The 23,924-nt window shown below is 50.0% G+C and overlaps 1 protein-coding gene across 3 annotated transcripts in view; it reads left to right on the top strand.

Moving 5' to 3' along the window:
- The first annotated feature begins 12,084 nt into the window (after positions 1-12,084).
- Positions 12,085-23,924, top strand: part of SCARA3 (scavenger receptor class A member 3) — a 36,869-nt gene continuing 25,029 nt past the window's right edge. For 2 of the 3 annotated variants that reach the window (XM_036888951.2, XM_057507149.1), the window contains exon 1: positions 12,085-12,312. In XM_036888951.2, coding sequence (XP_036744846.2) covers positions 12,306-12,312 — 7 coding nt within the window. In that variant the 5' untranslated portion in view covers positions 12,085-12,305. Of the gene's footprint in view, positions 12,313-22,928; positions 23,290-23,924 lie in introns of those variants that run through there. The other variant, XM_057507098.1, reaches the window with a different exon arrangement.

The raw sequence follows: 23,924 nt of genomic DNA, 5'->3' as shown, positions 1-23,924 counted from the left end.
GAATGCTGCGGGATCACCGGGAGCTTTCTGGAAGCCGGCGCGGGAAAGGGTGCGGAGGGGCGGGTGGGGGGGGGGGGCTGGCAGCCCAGACCCCGGCGGGGGGGCCTCGGGGTGGGGGCCGCGGGGCAGAGCCCCCAGTCAAGGCCGTGCGGCTCCTGACGGATGTACCCGGGTGCTGCCCGGGGGCTAAGAGCTGGGGGATGGCGCCTCTGCAAGCGGACACCCCTGCCAGCGTGCACAGCTGGGCGCCCCTCTCCCCGGGGCTCCAGGGAGAACAGTTCCCCTGCCCTACTGAACGCTAATCTTTCACTGCACACCTGCGCCCCTCCGCCCATTCCACGTAAGTTAAAAAGCATCAGGGAGGATGAGGGTGAGATGGAGAGAAGTGTGCTGGAGAAGAAAACGTAGCACGGACAAAACGACCATTCCCTGGACCATCGCAATGACCGGGTGGGGGGGGGTCCCTTGGCATACCTGGGAGTCAGAACGACACAGAAATGTGCTTTTAGAGATGCACAGAGCATACATTTGGGGAACCAGAAGGCCTCCCTGACTTCTCCATTCCTAGACCTTAAGCAGTTGTGTCCCTATCAACTTGGGCCCCTCCAAGTAGGGTGGCCTTCACCGGCACCCGAACTTGCGGCCTCTCACTTGGTTCGAGGTGCAACTGTCACAGTCTTAAAATTCTTAGTTTTTGAACAAGGGGCTCCACATTTTCATTTTGCACCAGGCCTCACAGATTATGCCACTGGTCCTGTTTGCAAGGGTCCTGTTTGCAAGGGCTCACTCATCCCCACAGGCCCACGTTCCCTCAGCTCCCAGGAGGAAGCTTGTTTCTGGCCTCCTTCTGTCTGGGGGCTTTGATGGGACAGAGGGATGAGAGCCGCCACACCACGCACTGGCAGGGAGGGCCCCAACCCCGAAGCCCCTCGGGTATAGCTGCTTCTTGGAGAAAAGCACAACTCGGTCCCAGGCCCTTTGAGCACCAGGAGAAATGTCAAGCAACTGGAGGGTGGTTTTCCCGCTGATGGGGCACATGGGTTTCTCAGCAGCCTGGTTTGGGCAGCTGATTTTGCAAGCCTTGGAAAAGACTTGGTCAGGGGCCTTCCTGCTCACAGCTTTCAAGACACAGCTTGAGGCCCAGGGTCCAGGGGCAACCAGGACCTCATCTCTCTTCAGGGGGGAGCTTCTAGGCCTGTGGAGAAATGGCAGGGGAGGGGGAACGCTGAGGTGGGTGCCTGGATTTCTCACTACAGTCTCAGCCTTGCCCTGAGGCTCTGGGAGACCTTGAACCAATCACTCTGCCCTCCAAGCCTCAGATTCAACAATGGTATGTAGCATCTCAAAGGTCCCCTTCAACCTAACCTGAGGGAATGCCAAGTGTGAGATCATCAACCCAAAAGAAAATTTTAAAATTCAGTAAGAATTTGGAGCAATATGCCTCCCCCAAGGGTTCACTTTATTTTCCTTGGGGGAAAAACAAAAAGGTCTTTTATCAGTAACAGCTACATTTTCTGTGGCAACTGCCTCCTCAGCGTATCAGTGCCCCGAGTCAGAAGAATTGTTTCTGAGCCCACTCTTGGTAACTTTCCTGTTCTGTGACTCCCCCAGCCTCTGGCATAGGAGGCATAAATCTGTGATAATTGTATTTTTAAAAATCGGATTGTGGAAGACAAGAAAGGAGAGCTGCCTTAGTCAGCTGAAGTAGAGAAGGGAGGCGAGACGGAAGGGATTCGGGCGAAAGTACCTTAATTCACGGCCACCAACTATGGCATCCTGGGAATGATTACTTGATTACTCCAGCTACTGAGAAAACAAGGCTCACATTAACCTTTAAGGAAAATAAGTGTGAATTTCGAAAGCACTGTAAATTCATGTCTGGATTTTGAATATTCTAAGTAGGTCAGAGAGATCAACTATTTCAGTCCCCATATAATACTTGAATTCTAAACCCCGCCGCCACCACCGTTCCCACCAGATGGCCACCCAGCCCCTGTTTGAATCCCCCCAAAACTAGGTGCTCACTGCATTCTGCAAGCAATTGTCTCATAAAGCTGTCTACAGAGTTAGGTTTTTCTTTTGTTGAATTAGAGCCTGGCTCCTGCAAGGGCTAGCCCCAGGCCCAGTCCTGCCCTCTGGAAGTGCACAGAGAAAACCCAATCCTTCCTCTTCGCTAGCCCTTCAGATGTTTGAAGGCAGCTAGTCACTTCTCCCAGTGAGCTCCATGCTTATGGCCGCCTGCCCTGCCACTGTTTGCAGATCCTCGCCCAGCCCTTTGGCCTTCTGGACCTTGCCTGTCTTGAAGCCCAAGGCCCAGCCCCGGGCCTGCCAATCTCAGGGAGGACTGACCACAGAGCTCAGCACGACCCCCTTTCCCCTTGCCCAAACGCTCTAGACAAGCTTTTCTCTGGCTGCTGAGTCACTTGGATGATTCATCTAGAATTCATCGGCTTTTTGGCAGATGCTGCTTTTAATCACTGTTCCCCCCTCCTGGACTTAGGCAGTCAAGTCTGGGGGTTTTAGCTTGATGTTTATCTTGGAGTGGAGGACCACTGGGGAGGGGAATGGAAAAGTAGAAGCTTTACATGATCTGTTCTCCTTTTTATGCTTGCCTGTGCCCCTCCCACCTCCCTCCCCTGCTATGCAGTGTCTTTGTTAGGCATCGTCACCCCTGTCCGTTCGGCCTGGCCACACTCATATAACTAGAACCAGCTAGAAATGGACAAGAGCAGTAAGTACCCTGTGGCCTGTCATTAAGAATCATTCTCCAGACTCTAATTATTTAATGGGTATATTCAGTCAATGACAGGCCCATGAAAAAAATGGATAATAAAATCACACACAATAAAAGCAGCCCACAGATGATGTAGAAGCATCCTGAGTGCTGTTCGGGACCTGCCTGAAGTCCAGAAAGCTCTACTCCATCAGTTTTGCTTCCTTTATCTTCCCAGCTAGGATCTTTTGGGGAAAAGATGTGAGGCTGGCTTCTCCTGAATTGCTTATTATGGACCTATAAGCAGACAAACGTTACTTCACTGCTCATCATGGTATTGACTGGCTGTTTCCCTCCAGTGGTCTGTTTCATTCCAGAGTTGCTCAACTCTTATTTTTAGCTCCAATTCTTATATTAAAGTTTTTTTTAATTTTCCCCCAGATGCATCTCAGGTCAAATCTACTTTTGGAACCACTTGGAATCCAACTAATAATTATTTTAAATCAGTGATTCTCAATGGAGCTATGCAATAGAATCACCTGGAGTTTTAAAGCTTACCAATGTCTGAGTCCCACCTCTGAAGGTTATGGTGGAATTCATCTAGGCACAGCCAAGACAGAGCATCAGGATATTTTTTTAACTTTCCAAGTCATTTTAATGACCAGCCAAACTGGGGACCGCTGCTTTCCGGTTCACAGATTGCTGGCTTGCACTTTGCCCGTTTGATCCTCACTGCATCTCTACGTCACCGTTAAGCGTACTGCTGTTATGCTCATTTCACTGAAGAGGAAGCTAAGGATCAAAGGAATCTGAGTTAGTGCAGGTTTGCTTATTCAGAGCTGAAATCTGCCTCCTTGAAACTTCTCTGTCCTCAGTCTTACCTCTAAGGCGCTGTTTGTTAGGTTGCCTCCTCCTCCACAGCACAGCCCTTCAAACATTCAAAAGCAAATATTCTGTCTCAACTTAAATGTATGTCCTTATGTAGGTCCTTTGCCCCCTTCCTTAAGAGTAAAGTTGCCAAATACCTTACTCTGCGCATTCCTGCCCGTAGGGTGCTCCGTTTCATCACTGTCCCTCTTGTGTGGCTTTAGGAACAAACACAAGCCACCGGCTTTAGCTGGCCAGGCCAGAGGGCAGTCGGACATTTACTACTTGAGATTTGATATGAATCTCCTTGCTTCCCCCAAGGCACCATCTGCCTACTTTATATTATAACACACTGTGCCTCTCAAATTGGTTTACACTGAGCCTGGGGGCGGGCTGCCATGTGCTGGGAACACAGACCCAGAAGCAACTGGCTGCAGTTTTACTCAGAGGTTTAGGGAGCAAAGTTAATATTTGGTGAGCCATCAATCTTCCTTCCTTCCTTCCCTCCTGCGCTCCCCCTTCCTTCCTGCCTTCTTACTTTCCTTCCTTCCTTCCTTCCTTCAATTTCTCTCTAAAACTCATGCTTCTAAAGTAGTAGTGGCTGTCTATTTATATATACATTTATATTTAGAATACATATATATGTATGTGTATATATAATATATATTATACCAAGTCAACACATACATAGATCTAATCCATACTTTTCAGTAGCCACATATGTTATACAGTCATTCCCCTATTCCAGCTTTTTCTGTCACTATAAGTTGTGCCACAACAAACAGCCTTCTGCATGTATCCTAATATGTTGCTGCCTTTATTGGTATAAGGTAGATTCTCAAATTGGGATTGCTGGATAAAAGAGAATGTGCAGTCTTAATGTTAGTATACACCGCCTGATGATTTTCCAAAAAGGTGGCAGCAACTTGCATTGTCTCAGAGAATGTCCATTTCCCACGTGAACATCAGGCTAGATGTCATTGTCCTTTTGAATTTTTGCCAGTCTGGTGGGTAAAAATGACATTTTGCTACCTTGATCTCTTCATCTGTGTTTTGTTTACAACTCTTCTTTTTTAAATAAAGTTTTCTCTTCTGTGTCTTGCCTATTCATATTGTTTGCTCATTTTATTGGGTTATTCATCTTTTTTTTTCTGCATTTATAGGAGCTCTTTAAATAAATTAAGTAATCCTGTGCACATTGCAAAAGTTATTACCAGGATAACATGTATAGCTTTCTGTGCTGTTACTTTTTGTATTTAGTCCAAGTACAGTGTGGGGCATGTGTGTGTGTGTATGTGTCTATGGTATGTGCTATGCAGTGTGTGTGTGTGAAAGTAAGATATGCATATAATTTTAAAATATCAAGTAGTACACAAAGTATCACTGCAGGAGGCCTTGGCCATACTCCTCACCATCCCTACAGCCTGCCACCATCCTCAGCCCCCATCCAGGAAAACCATTATTTTTGCATTAAAATGAAATATTGTTTCATTGTGGTATGGCATGCAGTTTTTATAACATTTTTTTTAATAAAAGGAAAGACTTCAAAGATATTTCTATTTCTGTCATTATGGAAGTGGAATAACTAGAGAAATTCTGACTAAGAATATTGTACTGATTTATAAATTGATCAGGTTATAGTTCAAACATTTCCCCTTTCTCACATTCTCTAAGACATGGTCTAGCATGCAGGAGGTGCTTAATAAATATTTGTTCAATTATCTGGATTAATTTTTCAGTTAGTGCAATCTAAGATCCCATTGATTTTTTAGTGGTCTCACCCTATATTTTATATCAAAACTGTTGATACCCATGACACCAGAAGGATAGGGAGCATATCCCCAGCTCCTGTATTTGTTTAATAAGTGAATGAAAGCCAACTAGGCCTTTTTTCTGAATTACTAATTTCATCCTTTGTTAAGTGTGACTGATGCTGAGTCTAAATGTAGGATTTAAATCTATTTCCCTTGAATTTTGTCTTATAAATTCACTGGAGACACCTGTCAAGTTTGGTTTTCCGGTTTTGAAAAATAAAAAAGGAACTAAACATGCCATCTGGGTCTCCGTCCAGAGCATAGGTAGAAATGTCCATTAGGACCCTTCTTACCATTCTAAAGGTCCAGCCTCTTGAAGGCCTGCTATAAAGAAATTCCTATGTATCAAATCCTTTGGAGAATATCTTCCTCAAATGCATTCATACCTTTCAGCTCTGATCTTACAATTTAATATATATAGTTCCTCAACACTTGGACACAGGGATTTTTCCAGTCATACCTGCAGTTATCTAAATCGTGGAATTCCCTGGAGGTATCCCATTCTGTTGTCCAGTGGATGGTCTGGAAAAAAGAGGCTTCTTTTTCCTACAGATCATCCAGTTTCCTTCTTTGTTCATCTACATCCAGCCCCAAATGAAGTCAGCCACTTTCTTCATGAATTTAAAGTTGATTCAGATGAATAATCTAAGTAGTTTGTCTTTGCTAAGACTTTATTTTATTAATCTGGAATATTTGTACAAGTTCTGAAACATCCTTTTTAATTAAAGTGTTTTTCTGAAAACTTCACCCTTACAGAGTTCATAAAATAAGGTATGAATTTGACAAGAAGCCCCCTTTATCTCAAGCTGGAATGAATTCACACTACATAGCATCACCTATTGGTAAAGAGTGATATTGCAAGACACCTATTGGCGTTTGTACGTGTACTCAAAAATTAAAGCCCTGGTAAATGTACAGTGAGACAAGAAACCAGACATTGAAAAATCTTATGTGAATTTTTGAAAGGAAGCACTAAAAGATAGGGAATTTAGGAATTGTGAAAATTCAGAGAATGGACCAGAAGTATAGCGGACAAGCATCTTCAGTTGAGAATACTGAATATTTTCTCAGGTAATCCTATTTCTTATGTTAAATTGAAGCCAATAGGAAAAAGGGATTTAGGTTTTCCTTTATGCATCCTTTGCTGAAACACTGCTATGAAAAACCCTGGACTGGCCCTCTGTGTCCTCTCAAAGATAATTTACTCCTGTACATTGGCAGTATAGTTGTGAGCGTAACTGCCTTCCAAAAATATTTTACCCTTTAGCTTCCAAAGTATTGATTATTGGGGTGAAGCACTGCATTATACAAGGCAGTAACACTGCAGGGAGTTGAATCCATGGCATTAGAGAGCGTAGTGAAGGATAAAGGACAAAAAGCTTTGTAAAGGTCTGGGTTGGGGCGGGCTTTGGTAGTGAATGGTAGGGCATCAGCTTCCGAGTTCCCCCCCTTCCTCGTGGTAACCCAGTTAAGGGATATTTCCCAGCTCCCTTGCCTTTGGTTGGGGCCATGGGACAAGTTTGGTCAATGGAATGTGGCTGACAGTGATACGCCTCTTCCAGGCCTGTCCCATCATAACCTACAATCCTCCATCTCCCTTCCTCTTCTACAGAAACCTTGCAGGCTCGTTATCATAGATGGTGACATCACAGGATGGAAGAAACCTAGATCCCTGCATCAACATTTGTAAGAGAGCCACCCAGCCTGCAGTGGACTGTGTTATGAATGAGAAATAAACTATTATTGTACTGTCATCGAAATCTCGAGGTTATTTGTCAGAGCTAATGCTATTTGCTCTAACTACTGTAGAAATGGCTATCTTGGAATAGATGGCCCTGTAATGAAAACACAAATATGCAACATTTGCATAGCAATGAGGAGCAGGATGTAAGGAACCTAGTATTAGAGGATGAAAAAATGAAAATCTTTACTCTGGTAGTGGAAAAACATTTGGCATGTTGTGCCTATGTTATCTAGGGTAGTGGGCCACATGCCTGCTAAGTGGGCATGCCCAGGGGGCATTTGTTGTGAAGAATCCAAGTGATAGCGTATGTCCTCTGCTTTGGGTTATATTTGGCATTACAAGAAAGAGATAAGCTTGGGAGGAATGGATGGTTTGCAAAGAAAATAAATGGGAATAGAGGCAGTTCAGAAAATTTAAGCCCGGAAGTTAGGAAAACACCAACTGCTCCTATCCCAGGTAGCAGAAAATAAGATTGGGAAGCTTTTCAGCAGCAAAGGCCTGTTAAGACCTAGCCTTTGTGAAGAGATTAGATTAAGGATATGTCCTTGTCAGTCGAGTCTTGTAGCACTGAGGCCACTAACTGGCCTTTGAGAGACAGAGAGAGGTACAGGGGAGATGCAAAGCAGGTTTAGGCATTGTGTCTAGGGAAACCCTGGCCCATGGAAAAGACTAGAAGCAAATAGTGAGACTTTGCTAAAATTTTTAAGGATTTTGACTGCAAAATGAAACCCCATATGCCCAGACCTTTATCTCTTATCTTGACTGTTGGAGCTGGAAAACAACCTTGCTCCAGGGGGAGTGGGTTGGGAGAACTGAGCAACCCCAGGAAGGTTCACCCCCCAGCATCTACTTCAGATGTGTCTAAAGGTGGTAGTAGGCCAGGGAGAACCTTCTAGAGGGCACATCCTAGAGTATGATGGACAAGAGAGTTCTTCCAGAGAGTTGAATGAAGGCCTAAGCAAAGATCTTCCCCCACCCCAGGGTTAGGGGCCTTTACTGCACCTGAGGGTCTCAAAATTTCCCCAGAGCATTAACTATCTATATGTTTCACTCTTCTTTTTTCCAAGTGGCCATTTTTATTGTGATTATCTGATCCATGTGCCTCCATTTGAGCTCGGAGCCCTGTTCAGACTTGATGGAAAGGACAGAATAAGGGGAAGAGCCTGGGCTTTGAGCTTGATGCAGTGACTTGGTGGGATATCGAGCTGCCTCCTTGGGGGGAAGGGAATGTATTATATTTGTAAAAAGAGGGGAGTAAACAGATATTTGGTGACCAGGTAGGTGGCCTCTGCAGAGAATCTGTGCTTCTCCTCTCCATGCAAGGCACTGTGCTTGCTGATCTGTGCTTCTTTGCTCCATCCAGAGCACTGCTAACTCTATTTTCAAGTTCCTTTGTTAGATGAGCTCTGGCCAATGGAATATAGGTAGAAAAATTCTACCTATGCATGATCTTCCATTCTCTATTCCATTTTGCTGTAACCTTAGAGCCAGATGCTAAAGACAGTGGAAATACAAGAGAGAAGGTTGCTAGGTCCCTGAGTCACCAGTTGGAAGAGAACTTCCCAACCCACATTGGATTGTGATGGGAGAGAGAAATAAACTTCTGTTGTATTAAGAGTGTGGGAAGGGGTTGGGGGTGGCTGCTGCAGCAGCAAGTATTACTTATACTGACTAATATAAAGTTAGGGAATGCCTCTCTTTAGGAAATACACCAAACAGGAGAAATCATTAGAGAAAGAAAAGCCAAAGAAGCTGAGAAGGGGAACCAGAAGTACGCAGGATCAGATAAACCAGGGAAGAGAGATTTAAGACGGAGCTGCCACAGAGAAGGCAAACTGAATCTGTGGCCTCTTACTACACTGGTGGGCAGTGACTGCATTGGGCTGTGGGTGGGGACTTGATAATACGGGTAAATACAGTAACCACATTGTTTTTTCATGTGAGACCTTCATAAGAGTGTATATCAATAATACCTTAATAAAAAAATTTTTTTTTAATCCTCAAAAAAAAAAAAAAAGAAGGAGCTGCCAATGGTGTTTGTGATGGTTAATTTTATATGTCAACTTGGCTAGGCCATGGAACCCAGATATTTGGTCAAATATCATTCTAGATGCTTCTGTGCAGATGCTTTGCAGATGAGATTAACATTTAAATTAGTAGAATTTGAGTCGAGCACATTACTTTAATTTGTGTGGTTGGCCTTGTCCAATCAGGTGAAGACCTTTATAGAAAAAAGACTGACCTCCCCCAAGAAAGAAGGAGCTCTGCCAGTAGACCCAGCAGCTCTTCTCTGGGTCTCCACCTGCCAGCTATTGGTTCTGCTTCTCTGGAGAACCCTAATACATGTTAAATCTGTAAAACAGTTAAAGAGAATACAGATTTTGAAAAGGCTATTATTTTGGTAACTAGGAAGAAGGGAGTAATTTCAGTGAGAATTGAGGACTGAAGCTCCATCCTAAGAAGGAAAAGTGGCAGGAATGTCCTAATGCTGGAGAAGAAAGAACATTGTTGGGGGAGAAAAGGTCAAAGGCAGACGTGGAAGAACTGAGCTTTAGGAGAACGGAGGGTTTTTGCCTGAAGTAGAAAAGAGAAAGGAAAATCTGGGAAGGCTGCGTGGGCGGTTTTATTCTGAGCAAATCACAACATTGTTCAAAAACTGAGGTGGGACTTTCTACCTCCATATACATGGAAGGTCTCACCATCAGTGACCCTGTTTCTTCCTTCTCAAAGACCTGTGCTCTTCAGCCGTCTCCTTTGACTTTCAACTTAAGCAGGGCTTTGTGTTCCATCAAATACGCCCACCCCACCCCACCCCAGCTCAGGTAAAAAACACCATTAAGCAGCTCTTCCCACTCCCTGCCCCACCCCACCCCATCTGGTGCTGTCTGTGCCTCTGTGCAGAGGTCCCAGCCTGAGCTATATCCTGATGTCCCTGTAATCTAGTCTTTCAGGGGGAGTCATTCTGGTAGACCCTGGGTCCATTCCTCTGGCTTTTGGTAGAAAATGCCTGAAATTGCACCTTTTGCAGCTCCCCCAAAGGCTGGAGTCATCTCTAGCGATCCCAGCTCCTTCATTCTTGCTCTGTGATGTGTGATCTTGACCTGCTCATCTTTTACCCTCTTTCTGCCATCTCTCCTCCGAACCGTTCTGGTGCTTTGGCCCCTGGCGTCTGCCAACTCATCTCCAGCTCTCTCCTGCCACACCACAGTGCTGGGTCCCCTCTCTCCAGGCTCCCCTGGGGACTGGAGTCCATTCTCTGAACCTCCCCAGGGCTGAGGGCCAGCTCTGTTCACCCAGAGCCCATCTGCAATCACATGTCGCATATTTCTTTTCTTGCTGACACATGTGCATTATCATAGCAGTACCACAGGATGCATTTATCCTCTGACCCCTTCCATCAGGTTTAGGCCTGTTTTCTCACCAAACACCTTGGGTCAAGGCAACTAAAGAAAACATGGAGGAAACCAAAGGTCGCTTGTTTGTTCTTTCTGTCAACCAATATCTGAGCACCTTCTAGGAGAGGCAGTGTGGCATACTGTGGCTAAGCACACAGGCACTGGATTCAGCCTGCCTGGGTTCAGATCCCAAGATCTCCACTTCCTAGCTACGTGATACTAGGCATTTACTTATTCCCTCCAAGCCTTAGTTTCCTCCTCTAAAAAATGAGGACAGTAATAGTGCTTATATCACAGGACTGCTGAGGATTGAGTTAATACACAGGTCACCTCCTGCCTATACGTTCCTTTGCTGTGAGTATCTCCCTGATGTTTGCAAAGCACCTCTCTAGATCCATGCCACAATCCCAGGAGACTGAGGGTCACGTGGCAGACTCAGAATACAGAACCAAGACTGAATGAGTACAAGGTGACTGAGGCCATGTGGGCCTCCTCCTCTCTGACCCTCAGTCTCCTCATCTGTAAAATGGACGGTGTGGCTCCTGGCTCCCTCTTTCAAGGCTGTGGTGAGGTTCTGTTGAGATAACGGAGAGAACGTGCTTTACAAACTGAAACTTGCCATTGCCAGGTGGAGAAGGGTAGAGATAGCTGAACATCACCCGTTCTGGTGGGCTGGGGTTTGTGGGTGGGGTGGCTGTCTTGGGCCCTTTCTCAGCTCCTGCCTTAGGAGGAAGTTCCTCTGCTCCTCTGGCTCCTACTTCACTGCAAGGGCCAAGTGGGGGCGGGCGTGGAGGTGCCGGGATGTGGGTAGGGGACTGACTATAGCGATCAGAAGGGGCTGGGTTGCCCTCACCCTGCGCTCTCATCTCTCCCTGCACTGTCCTGCCCTGGCGTTCATCACAACCGACACCATTACCTGTTCAATCACGGGCTTTCCTCCCCAGCTGCAACCTCATGGAGACTGGGGCGTGTAAGGTGTTCCTCACACCCCCAGAACTTGGGGCAGAACCTGGTACGCGGCAGGAGCTCAGTAAAGGGTCCGTCAGTGAACACTGACATGTGAGGATCCCAGAGAGCCTGCGACAGGAGTCACGTCTCCTTCAGATGTCATGGCTCACAGCATGGGACCCTCGACGGACAAAATCACAGAATTTGGGGGCACTTGGGGCCCAGTTCTCTCATATAGAAAACAGCAGTTTGGAGGCATGAAGTGGCTGCCCCCAACCATTCGCCTGGAGTGCCGGCGCCAGGGTGAGCGACCACCGTCCCGTTGTGCCGGGACTTAGGGGCCTTCCCCCGCCGCTCGGATGGGTGGGGAGAGCGTCCGGGGCCACGATCGGCGGCCGCTGCTCCGGGAGCGCGGCCGCGGGGGTGGGATCGGCCGGCCGGGGTGCGGGCCCCGCGCGGCGGCACCGAGAGGCTTGGCCGCGGCCGTTCTGAAAATACCGAGAAGCCGGCCTGGGCCGGGGCCCAGGGAGTGGCGGCGAGGGAGGGAGCGGGGCGGGGGGCGGGGGGCGGGCGGGCGCAGGGGCGGGCGCGGGACGCGCGGCCAGACCTCGCCGGCCGCCAGCGGGGAGCGCGCGGCGCGGCCGCGGCTGCGACCCCGGGACCCGCGCCTGGGCGGCGGCCGCTCGGGCATGAGCCCCGCGCCGAGCCCCTGTCCCGCGGCGGCGCGCGGCGGGCGGGCGGGCGCCCCCTGAGGCCGGCCGGCTTCCCCCCCGCGCCCCGCGCTCCCCCCGTCCACGCGCGCCCGCGCGCCCCCGGGAGGGACCATGAAAGGTAAGCGCGCGCTCCGGGGCGACCCTCGCGGGACCCGCCCGCCGGCGCGGCGACGGGGGCAGGACCCCTCGGGAGGAGTTCCGGGGTCTTCGCAGCCTTTGTGTCCTCCTGCGACAGGTCCTGGGGGAGAGGCGGGCGGGGGCCCGGAGCCCGGAGCCCGGGGGAAGCTCCCAGCACCCCTGCCAGCCCCGGCTCACTGTCCATCTCTGCGGACGGTTTGGGACTCCTGAGAAGTTTCTGATCCCTTTGCGAGGCAGCGCAGAAAGATGTCACCAGCCCAACCTCCTAGCAGCGTCAACCCTCACCCAGGGGACCCCTGTCGGGAGGCGCCTGTGCCCCCACTGGCCTCTGCCCAGCACCAGCCTGAGGATTCTTGCTTTGCTCTCTCTCCCCAACCTCTGAACGCCCTCTGACCTCCCGGGACAAAGCCTCTGGGGAAGAGGACCAGCGGTCCACGCCTGAGCTGTCCCCAGGCCAGTGGCTCATCACCACAGTGGCCCTTGCTGTCCGTTCTTTGAATGGAAGCCAGACTTGGAAGCTTTGAGGTTTTTAGGGCCAAATCCCATGCTTCTCAGTAATCCTTCCCCAGCCCTCGGGGCAGAAGCTTGGGCTCCTACAGCAGTGACACCTCACGCCTCTCCCACTGACCCAGTATTCAAACCTGGAAAGATCTAGACCACCTGAAGGGCTTTATTTAAACTAGCCTCTCTCTGTTGAAGAAGCAGTTCTGTCTTCTTTCACATACAAGGGTCTCAGGGTCCCTCTGAAGAAAATTTCTGGTTGAACACACTCCCGACGTTGTATAGTTGAGGAAACCGAGGCCCAGGAAGGTAGGGCTGGTGTCGCAGGTATGCAACCTGTGCATTCCCACTGGGCCGTGTGCTCGGATGGTCACACACCAGGTTAAATGCTCTGCTACCGCTGTCTTGAAATTCTTAATAATTTTTTAACAAGGCACCCCTGTTTTCACTTTGCACAATTTCCACAAATTATGTTGCTGGCCCTGTGGACAGGGAAGGGACTTGCTTAAGATTCCCCACTAGTCAGAGGGACTAGAGCCTGGGGTTCCAGACTTCCAGGCCAAAGTGCTTGCTAATATACCCCTGCCTCAGTCACTTCCTTCCCTCTGGCCTCTGGCCTCTCTCTCTGTGCTTCCTAAGGGCCCCACCAGGTCTTAGGCTGTCTGAGATGAGGCAGGAAAGTTATAACCCACTCTCGGGAGTCCCCTTAGCAGCAGGGAGAAGCCTCAGCCACGAAGCTCCTTCTCTCAGCTACGGTAGCAGGCCTGGGGTAGGTCATTACCCAGAAGCCTCCGGAAAGGCCTTAGACCACATCTCACCACAGGCAGGGGGCCCACGCTGCTCTGGACCTTAATGATGAGGGTCAGGAGCTGCCCGTTCTCAGAGTGGTAAGACTGTGAGAGGAAATATAGTGAGGGAGATACAGGCAGGGCCGAAAGCCTCTGAAATGGAGGAGATACCCGGCTTCCAAGGAGGAGGGAGTCAGGAGCACATGGCCTGCTTTTCTGAACTCTGGGAGGCAATTCTACTCTGAGCAGAGGAGAGAAGAGCTGCAGCGAATGAATATTTAGAGGAGGTGCCCAGGAGGATGGGCTGAAACACGTGATCGGGTCCCCGGGGGGCCTCTGACTGCTGGCTGGGAGGCTGCCTCTCTCACCTCACCTCCTTTTCCCTGCTCTGGGCCAGCAGCCCCACTACCGCATGGGGCTGAGCCCCTGTTCACTGAGGGCCCCGGGGAAGCTCTCATGTCTTTTTCCTCCAGTCTCAGGGAAACCCTCCCGTGATCTCCCAGGACAGCCCAGGGCAGGGGCTGCATTGCTGGGGGGAAGGTGAGCGTGGATTCCCTGCAGATTGTCCCCCAGCCTCCCCAGGATCCAGGAAGAGCCACCACCTCTACCTGAGATGGAAAAGCAGGGCAGACAGCAAAATATTTGCCTTTGGGTTCTGTGGAGTGTGAAGAATCAGGATTTTTCTCACCCACGTGGAAAAAGTCAAGTGCCCAGCAGAACAGAGCGGCCCCTTCCACAGCAGCCCCTCCCCGAGGGGAGCTGGCTTCAAGCCCCGGAAGGTCCCACCAATCTGAGAATCACATCTGCTGGCTAAGAGTGACCATTCCCACTCAAAGCAAAACACGATGATGTTATGTTTTGTAGGGGAGAGGGTGTTGGTGGGGACAGTACTTAAACAGGAAAACACGTTTGCTGAGGAGCGCTGCCACCAGTGGCTGGGTGCCAGGGCCCGCTCTGCCAGCCAGGCTGCTTCCCCCGGAGCCCCTCCTGCCTGCCCGTGGCCTCCCAGACCTCCCAGGCAGCCCCATCTTCTGATGCACGCTGACACCTGGTCCCAGATGAAGCCCATCCCACACGTGAGGGGCACACCGCGGCCACCAGCCCCTGGTGGTGACAGGCCCACCTTGCAGCTTCCCATTGGCTTGTCTGAGCTATTAGCAGCCACTTGGAACTGTTTCCACATCTGCCCGTGAGAGGGCCCTGTCCTGGGACTCCTCCCAGCCATGTGAGGCCCCCCATCCCCACCCAGAAGCGGCCTGGCCTGCTGTGAAGGTGCCTGATTGGAGAAGCAGAGACATGGGCTCTCCTCCCGGCCCCAAGTGAGGCTCTGGTTCCAGTGTTTTCCAGCCTGGGCCTCATTCTCCTCCTGGGTGGTCCCTGAGGCCCACCCTGCTCCGACGCCTGAGTGCCACTTGAGGACCGGAATTGACTAGGTGGAGAGATGGTTGGAAGCAGGTCCACTGCGTGGGCATCTCTTTGCCCCTGGGAGACTTGTCCTCTGCTGCCAAAAACAGGGCAGAGCCACCCCCACAGCTCCCCAAGTGTAGGAGGAACAGCCCTTCCCCATGGAACTAGACAGCAGTGCCTGCACCCCACAGGCAGAGGGCAAGCAAGGAGAAGAGGCATTGCAGACTACAGCAGTGTGATCCCAGGAAAACCTCCTTCCCACGGCTTGGCTGGGGGAGGTTATTCACTTATACCCACTCATGAGCAGGCAGACCAGGTCCCCTTTGAAAGCCGGACCATCCTCGGGCCTCAGGGTGCTGGCAGGAGCCTGACACCAGAAGTGAAGGAGCTGATGTGGCAGAATGCAAAGAGCCACTACAGGGCCCGATTCAGGGGGCCAGGGGCTCAGATGTTGGAAATCAGCTCCAGATCCTCACGCACACACACATGCACATACTAGGAACCTTGCCTTTCAGCTGGGGTACTTTGAATAACTGAAGACACATTCCCAAAGCTAATTTGAGAGAGGAAAAATATTTCTGCTTCTCAAGATGTTGCATAGCTTGGCTGTTTTCATGAAGGACAGGCAGCTTTGAACTGGGTGTCAGAATTGGCAAGTTCAATGGCGTGACGGTTCGTGCCACTTATATATACACTCCCATGTTTGATTATGTATTACTTAGTGTGTATGTGTGTGTGTGTGTGTGTGTGTGTGTGTGTGTGTGTGTGTGTGTGTGTCCACATCATTCAAAAAAGACTTCAGTGCTAAGAGTGCCTGGTGTTGTAAGAGGGTTCCAAGGAAGCCGTTTTGGGTGGTGGTGGTTCCTTCCCATCTCTCCTCCTTTGCTGCTTCTCTTCTGGATGTTTCCATGGTTTCAGCCACAGGCTCCTGGACTCTTCCTGGACACCCAGTCCCTGAACAGCCTCACCTGGCCTCATAGGTTCCACATGGGGAAAGGCTGGGGAAACCAGATCACTCTGTGCTCCAGACCCTTATTTCTAACAGTGTCACTCAACATCTCTAGATGGAGACGTGCAGATGAGAAAACCAAGCTAAAATATCACTTATGCTGGGACACTGCCCCCCTCTTTCCAGTCAGCAGACATGTACGGAGCACCTGCTCTCCTGGGAGGAGGAATTGCTGGTTTCAAGGTGAAGAGGATGGTTCCTGCCCTCAGGCAGAAACAAGACTTACACACTTAGGAAGAAAACCAAATAATCAAGGGAGATGATGCAAAAAAACAAATGAGTGACGTATCCAGTAGATGGAATGGGAATCAGGAGAGAAAGAGAGCTTTTCAAGAAAGGCTTTAGGAAGGAGCTGCAGCGGGGGGCAAGATTTGGATCGGGTCACTGGAGGAGGGGCAGGAGACAGTGCTGTGGTTAACTGGGCATTATGTCTTGGGGCAAATGTGTTCAGGGGTTATGGGTAGAGAGATCTACCTGGAGTTGAGGGTTGGCCAAGAGACTCAGGAGCCACAAGACCAGGGAACCCTGGGTGCCACCCTGAGGACCTCCACCCGCGTCCTGGTTGCTACTTCACCCTGAAGACCTGCTCTGACTTCAGCCACGTTGGGAAATCTCTACTTTTAGAGAATGGGAGGAAGAAAATGAGCTTGTGAAGGAGCCCAGAGGAGTGGCAGGGAGCAGGTAGAGCTGGTGTGGGGGTAATGCCATGGAAAGGGACAGGAGGAAACATTCACCAACGAGGGCTGGTGCTCGACAGTCCGCAGCAGACTGTTTGGTCTGGAGAAAGTCCCGCTGCACTGGCTGGGAGGGATTTGAAGCAAAGGCTGTGAGGCCTGTGTTAAAGAAGTTCCAGAAAAGGGGGACTGAGTAAAGTAAGAAGCCGGGCCAGGCGGGGAGGGTGTTCCATGTGGGGCCAGCTTGTTGAAGGTAGAGAGGAAGCAGAGAGGGGAGTTGGGGGCACCATCATGGCAGGGCAGACTTGCATGAGCTTTGCCTTGTAAAGAAGAGAAGCTCTCTTTGTGGGGACCTGAGGGGAGGGAGAAATGACAGATACAGACATTTTGCATCACTAGTTGCATTTGATCTTTGTATAATATATGCTCGTGAAAAATTTAGAAAAATTCAGAAATGAGAAAGAAAAAATAGCCCTCACGCGAACTCCTACCCCTCAGAGACAAGCTCTGGGTGAGCATTCTTCCCAAAATCCTTTTGTGTACATTTGCACGCAGATTTTTTTTCATGGAGGTAAAGTTATGTTATCCATGTTATTCTGTATATGTATTTTTAACATTCAACAATAGAACATAGATCTTTCCCTGGGCAGTAAATACTGATCTGCATTTATTTTTTAATCAGTTGCATTATGTTCTGAAGTACAACTTCATAATAATTTATGGAACCACTCCCTGTTGATGGGCATTTAAACGTGTCCTGAGGTTTGTCATAGCATGTGGTGACAGTCTTTGCACGGCCATCTTTGCCTTGTTGTACAAGCATGTCCTTAGAAAAGAATTTCTGGGGGGGATCGCTGAGTCAGAGACATGCTCCTTTGAAGACTGGAGATCGAGTGCGGAACTGTGTCCAAGGTGCACAAGGAGGCCGGTTTCCACACACCCTTCTGGACACTGGGACTGAGAGGTAACACCTGGAGGGGGTTAGTGAAAGGAGAAGAGCTTAAACCTAGTGGTTTTGATCTTTTCAGAGAAGGAGGAGGTGAGCTCATCTTTGGAGAATGAGGTGGGCTGAGTAGGGGAGGAATAGCGAGTAAGGATCCAGATGGCAGGACTTGATGGGAGCCAAATCCACACCACCCTCTGGCGCACCCCCGCCACACGCTGGCTTCCCGTGATGCTGACCCTGGGGGCTGGCCTGGGGGATGTGGGGAGTGCAAAGGCTTAGTGGGGGAACACAGTGGGGGAGGGGTAAGGGGGTGAGCCTGGGATCGTGCAGACGAAGCAGCAGCAAGCTTTATGCCCCTTACCGGATGTGCAGGTGGGCAGGCCGAGCTGCAGCCAAGGTGGAGACGAGACCCATAGATCCCAGGTCGAGGGGCCCCAAGGTCTAGAGAATCGACGGGCTTCTAACATAAATGCCACCTCCATTAAAGCTGATGGTGGGAAACAGGATGAAGAAGGGGTTCCCTCCAGGTGATGTGCTTATCCAGAGCAAAGTTCCCTCAAGAAGGTGCACCTCTGAATACCAGTTCTACGGGATTTCATAGAACTTTTCTTTTTTCAAGAATAGCAGGAATTTCTATGGCCAAGTAAGTTTGACAAACATAGAATTAAACACAGATTAGAATGAGCTTCTTTTTTCACAGGCCTCATCAGAATTTTCTCTATGTTAATGTGAGTTTCTAAGATGTGATAAGAGTATGTAGCGTTTTCCAGACTTAGTTCATCAAGGAACCTTTTCTCGCAAAGAACATCTCAGAACTAGTGCTCCGTAGGAGGTGTTTTGGAAACTGGATTCTTGAAAGTTGGAAACTGGTCCTGAGAATGACAGCATTGGGAAAGGACCATAAATGAGCAGCAATTCTAGTAGGACAGAAATGTAACCCCAATCACAATGGCTGTTATGACCATTTATCAGTTACTGACTATGCGCCAGGTGCTTTTCGTGAACTGTCTCGTTGAATTTTCCCAGCAGCTCTGGGAAGTAGATGGTATTCCTGCTATTCTGAACATGAAGCATAGGGGAGGGAAAGAGTCCATGTGAGAGAGAGTGGGGACCTCAGTGGAGATGGGCAGGGAGGGTGAGGGGACTGAAGGCCCAGAAGTGACATTACAGATCAGGACACTGGTGATCCCTCCTCCCCCATTCCCACCCATTTCAGGGTTCAGGGGATGGAGGAGGTTCTGCCCGCACACAGGAGACCCCTGTGTGTGTGCAACAGGGGGGCTATGTTGAGTGAATAGATGGGCTTTGCTTTTCTCACCCCCTGAGGGGTGTTTAGAAGTGGGGTGGACATGTGGCGTTATCTGCACGGCCAGGGATTGCTGCTGGGACTTAGTGGGCCAGGACGCCCAGGGTCCGTGCCACAGATATATCCTGTCTAATGAAGAGTGCACGGTTGGGGGGTGGGGAAGGGGAGGAAAGTTTTTTAGGGTAAAGTGGGCTTAGGATGCAGGGGGAGTTTACCCTCAACCTGTGTGGTTACTAGGAACACCGGGAAGGCAGTAGATGGGTGGCTGTGGGCTGGCTGGGAGGATTCCAGCAGGTCCCAGCCAGAGAAGAAAAGCCTGTCCCAGGCATTGAATGCAGATTTTAGGAATGAGGAGCAGAAAGGAGGTGAGTGAGCATGAAAACTTGTTTGGCAGGAAAACCTGAAAGAGAAGGACCAGATTCATTAGAGCCGGGGTGGGGGTGGGGGTGCAGACGGAGCCCCTGGGGATTATCATTGTATCCACATAGAAGAAGCCTGTGAGGAGGTTCTAATGAAAACAATTCTGCAACCTTAATTTTATCAGTCTCCCGCCTTAAACTATAGCTCCTCTGCAACTTTAAATATAGCATTGGCTTCCGAGAAGACTCTGAAATCTTTACTTTTACTGACCCAATTGGCTGTTTTGAAAACCCACTCTGTGAACTCCTTGGAACATAATCATCAAAATATGTTCCTTGAAGTTCCCAAAGAAAGACCTTTTTATTCAGTTCCTCGAATCTCTCCCACTTGCTGACTCTGGTGGAAGATTGCTGTCCCAGAAGGGCTAAAGAGTGAATTAACTCCACGTTTTTGGTCAACCAAAAGAAAGCTGGAGTCAGTGACCACAGTTGAGTTAGCAGTTGGTTAACAAGTGTGGGCACCTTCCCACCTCCAGAGGGAGAAATGAACCAAGCTCGACCCCACAGAGACAGCAGGCACGCCTAGCAATGTGCCAACACGCACACACGGTACGTGGCTCTGTGGGAGCAGACACCTAAACCGAAAAAGGGAGCTCCTTTCGTGGCTGTCCCTCTGTATTTGAGCTGGATATTATGGTCTTAGGCATGGGAGCAACAGAGGCCCTTTGAAATCTCCAGCAGCTGCTCCCTCTGGGAGTCTGAGCTTGCCACCCTGGCCTTTGCAGGCTACTTGACTTTTTTTCTTTTAAGCACACTGCCTACCAGTTTGTGTAGAGATCACCAGATGAAGAGTGGGGCCTGGCTGAGCTTTTGCTAGGTCGTTCATGGGCCTGGCGTCCTTATTACAGGGACCAGGATGCTCCCTCATGACAGCTGCAGTCCTGTGGGGCTCTAGAGCAGGGGAGGCGGCAGCTGGCCGTGGAGTCTTCGGTGTGTGCCCCCCAGAGCAGCGTGCTGTCCTGAGCTTGTCTGGGAAATGGGCCTCCCGAAGACACAGGTCCAGGCATTACCGTATTTCCTCCAGTGCCCTTTCCTACCCACCCGCTTCTGTGACAATAGCCTTTAACCAGGAATCAACCAGATGAAAAAAGAAGGACAAAGAGAGAGAGAAGAAGGCAACAGAGGCTCTGTCTGCCTTCTCTTCAGACACCTGTGGCCCGCAAGGTGGTGACTTCCTCAACCGTTCCAAACACTTGGCAATCCACAATGGCCGACACTCAGGTGCCCCTCAATTTTCCGCATGTCAGAAGTCCTCAGTTTCACGGATAACTTAGGAATGAAGAGCCAGGGCCTTATTTTTCAGGGCCCTAAAAATACCAGTGGAATTCCAAGCTGATTATCGGGGACACCGATGGAAAAAGAAAATAACCTTCTCTCCAAAAAACAAGAGAGGCTTTTAGCTTTAGGAGAGAAATTTCATATGCCTTGTTCTGGTTCTGAGAAAAGGAGGGGAAGCAGATCCCAAATTTTGCTGCCTGCCTCCTTCATTCCTTGTTGATTCAAACATTGGCCCCTGTATGTTAATTTTCAGCCTCTGCTGCTTTAAGCTTTTGCATCCTCAATGCATCAGCACCCCCAACACCCCCTAGCCAGGGAAAACTCTAAGAATAAACTGCATTTAAATCATATTTTAAGTCATTAATCTTTATTTTTTAATAAAAATGAGCTCTTAGTTAAAACAGCTGAAGTTATTAATTAACTAAGGAGGCAGGCCTTCTCAAAGGGTCCATAAACCCATCTTTGTTGAACACCCACTGTGATCAGCCCTGCCTGTGCTGGAAGAGGCTGAGGGAAGATTTGTAGACCTCAAGGAGATGGCAAGCTGCTGGGACGTTCATAAACAGACATGTAAACAGATGTCAGGCCTGGATGGAAAAGGCTTCTCCCAGTGCTGTGGTCTGTCTAGCTGGGTGTGTACAACACTGCAAGCAACCTGTGTGTGTGTCTGTATCTTGCTTCAGATCCCTGGATGTTTAGGAACCTTTGTAACTAACTCCTCAGAGCCTGTGTAATATGGCAGGTGGGCTCTGTGACTTATAAGTCCGCCTTCCCACTCCCTGTCCCTGAAAATACTTTAGCAAGCTGGCTGGGTCGACACTAAGCCAGATGGCCACAGAGGGTGTGAGGATAGGCAGGCATGGGAGATGGGGAGGGGAAGGAAAATTCTTTGCCTGTCTCTGCCCCCCAGTGCTGATGGGATGGGGTGGGGAGGGCAGATTCCTGTCTAATCAATCATCCTCTAATCAGTCATGGCCTCTGTGTCCTCAAACCAAGCTTTTTTCAGTTCTATGTCTATTCCTTCCTCCAGTCTCTGACTGGACAATCTTGGTGTAATGTGAGCATAATGAGCCTGTTCTTGCAAAGGGCTTGGCTTATAAAAGCCTCACAAATGCTTTGGGTTATGTTCTCATTGAAATGAACAAGGCTAAAGTGGAGAGTCGCTGTAGCATCCCAGACATAGGTAAATTAGGGGTCCCCAAGGTCCCTGGCTCGGTGCTGGTGGAGAAGAAGTCCAAAGGATTAGAAAGGAGACCTCTTTGGGGTTTGGGGAGGGCCGTGAGTTATGGACCTACGATGTCAGCGAAGGGAGCAGCGCCAAACACTTGTGAACCCCCTTGTCTGGAGAGAGCTGAGATCTGTTCTGGCAACTGTCGTTTCCCTTCCCATGGGCTGCTCTGCAAAGGACCAGAAGGGGGTTCTTTTTAATTCCCACTTGCTAATGATTGCCAGTTTTGAAGGGCTGTCAGTGAGAGAGCAGTTACGACAAAGCGGTGTACTTTCTGAGGGGTGTTTTTGCTGACGGTTGATGTCAGCCTTGCTTGATTTAAGCCTTCCCAGATTCCCTGCAAAGACTGTAAACAGTGAAGTGATGAAATAGGCGCAGGAGCCAGAACAGGGAGGAGGCCTAGTCACAAGGGAAGGCAGAGAAGCACCATCAAAAGGTGCAGGGAAATGAGAAACAAGGGCAGGAAGTTCTAGAAGGCGTTTCTGCTGCAGTGGAAGGAATACCTCCCAGAGGGGGCCCGAAGCCGCGTAAATACAACAGCGGGCAGGCGGCGTGGTTGGGCTACCATCTGGGGTGAGAAGGCGTGGCTGTTTAGGGTAGGATTCCGGTCAGACAGCGCTGAAGGACCCGGGAATCCTAGGCTGCCTCGCCCACGGCATCAGTATGGGAGCCCGATGGTGATCCTAGTAACTACCCAGGCAAAGCCGCTTGGTGATAGGACAGCAGCCTCGGCCGGCCGCAAAGCAGGGCCGACTTCCCAGGGTACTAGGGAGGGGTCAGCCGGCCGCGTGCGCCGGGGGCCGGGAGCTGGGTCAGAGGCCGCCCGGAGCCTGCGCCGCGGACGGGGTCTCGCCCCGGGCTCAGAGGCTTTGCCACTAGGGGGCTCTGCGACTTCAGTCGTGCCTGAAATGTTGGCCCCCGCTCCACCCGCAACTCGTTACCCAACCTGTAAAATTCAGAGAATTTCTCACCCCATCTATCCCTGCAGCTGGTTGTAAGGATCAAATCGGATGACGGATGTGCCCTGGCGTCCTCCCTCCCCGCAGTCACCTCGGAACCTCTGAGGTGGGGTGCGGACCTCGGTCTCTTGACCAAGTTCCCCAGTTAATCCGGTGGTAAACGCAGACCCACTACGGGAAAACAATACAAAAATCATCCGAAGGTTCATTCGAAACTGTGTCTGCTGAGCATCCCTCTGTGCCAACCTACTGTGCTAGGGCCTTTGGACAGAGAGGACAAGACAGACACGTTCCCCAGCCTCAGAACTTCAACAGCGGGAAAGAGAGCTATTGAAGGATGAAAGGTGCAGCGCACCCTCCACAAGGAAAATGCCCAGCACGTGCAAAACACAAGGCACATCCGCCAGCCTCGGAGCTCCACGAAGACTGCTGGGAGTGACGTGTAAGCCGTAACCTGGAGGGCAGGCAGCGCTCATGGCGATGATGGCAGCCTCTTTACTTTGGGGTCACCCGTGGTCCCTCCCCTACTGAGCCCACTCAGGCCTGCCTTCACTCGCCCAGGGCTCCTTGCCCCTCTGCCCCTTGGCTGCCCTGCTGATCGCAGTGGTCACGATGGCACAGCCTTTAGGAAATGAGGTGGCAGGTGCTATTGGGGCTGCCCCTGGGGCATTGCCAGAGCCCAGAGGCTCCAGCACATGCTCAGACAGGGACCCAGACCCCTTCGTTTCTTCCAGCTCACCCTGTAGTTGCAGAAGCGGGATTTCTTAGCATTTACAGAACGTTGCTCATTCATTGGAGGAGGTGGGAGTAACAGTAGAAACATCTCTGAGTTCAAATCCCAGCTTCACTGCGGATTCTGTGTGCTGTCAAGCAACGGTCTTAAATTCTCTGAACCTCAGGCTCCTTTTCCATGAAAGTGATAGTTTAGACTGTGAAGTTATTGGATTGTTGTGAAGGTTGCCCCAAGACAAGATCCCGCCCTTCATCACGTTAAAAAAGGGAACAAATTAAAACATAGCTTCTACATCTAGTGTTACTGGCTTAACATATTCTTGGACTATAAAGGTTCGCTACTAG

The sequence above is a fragment of the Manis pentadactyla genome, chromosome 1, assembly GCF_030020395.1.
Source record: "Manis pentadactyla isolate mManPen7 chromosome 1, mManPen7.hap1, whole genome shotgun sequence".
NCBI classification, from domain to species: Eukaryota; Metazoa; Chordata; class Mammalia; order Pholidota; family Manidae; genus Manis; species Manis pentadactyla.
The sequence above is the reverse complement of the archived record's forward strand: the minus strand, read 5'-3'. Positions and strand labels throughout refer to the sequence as shown.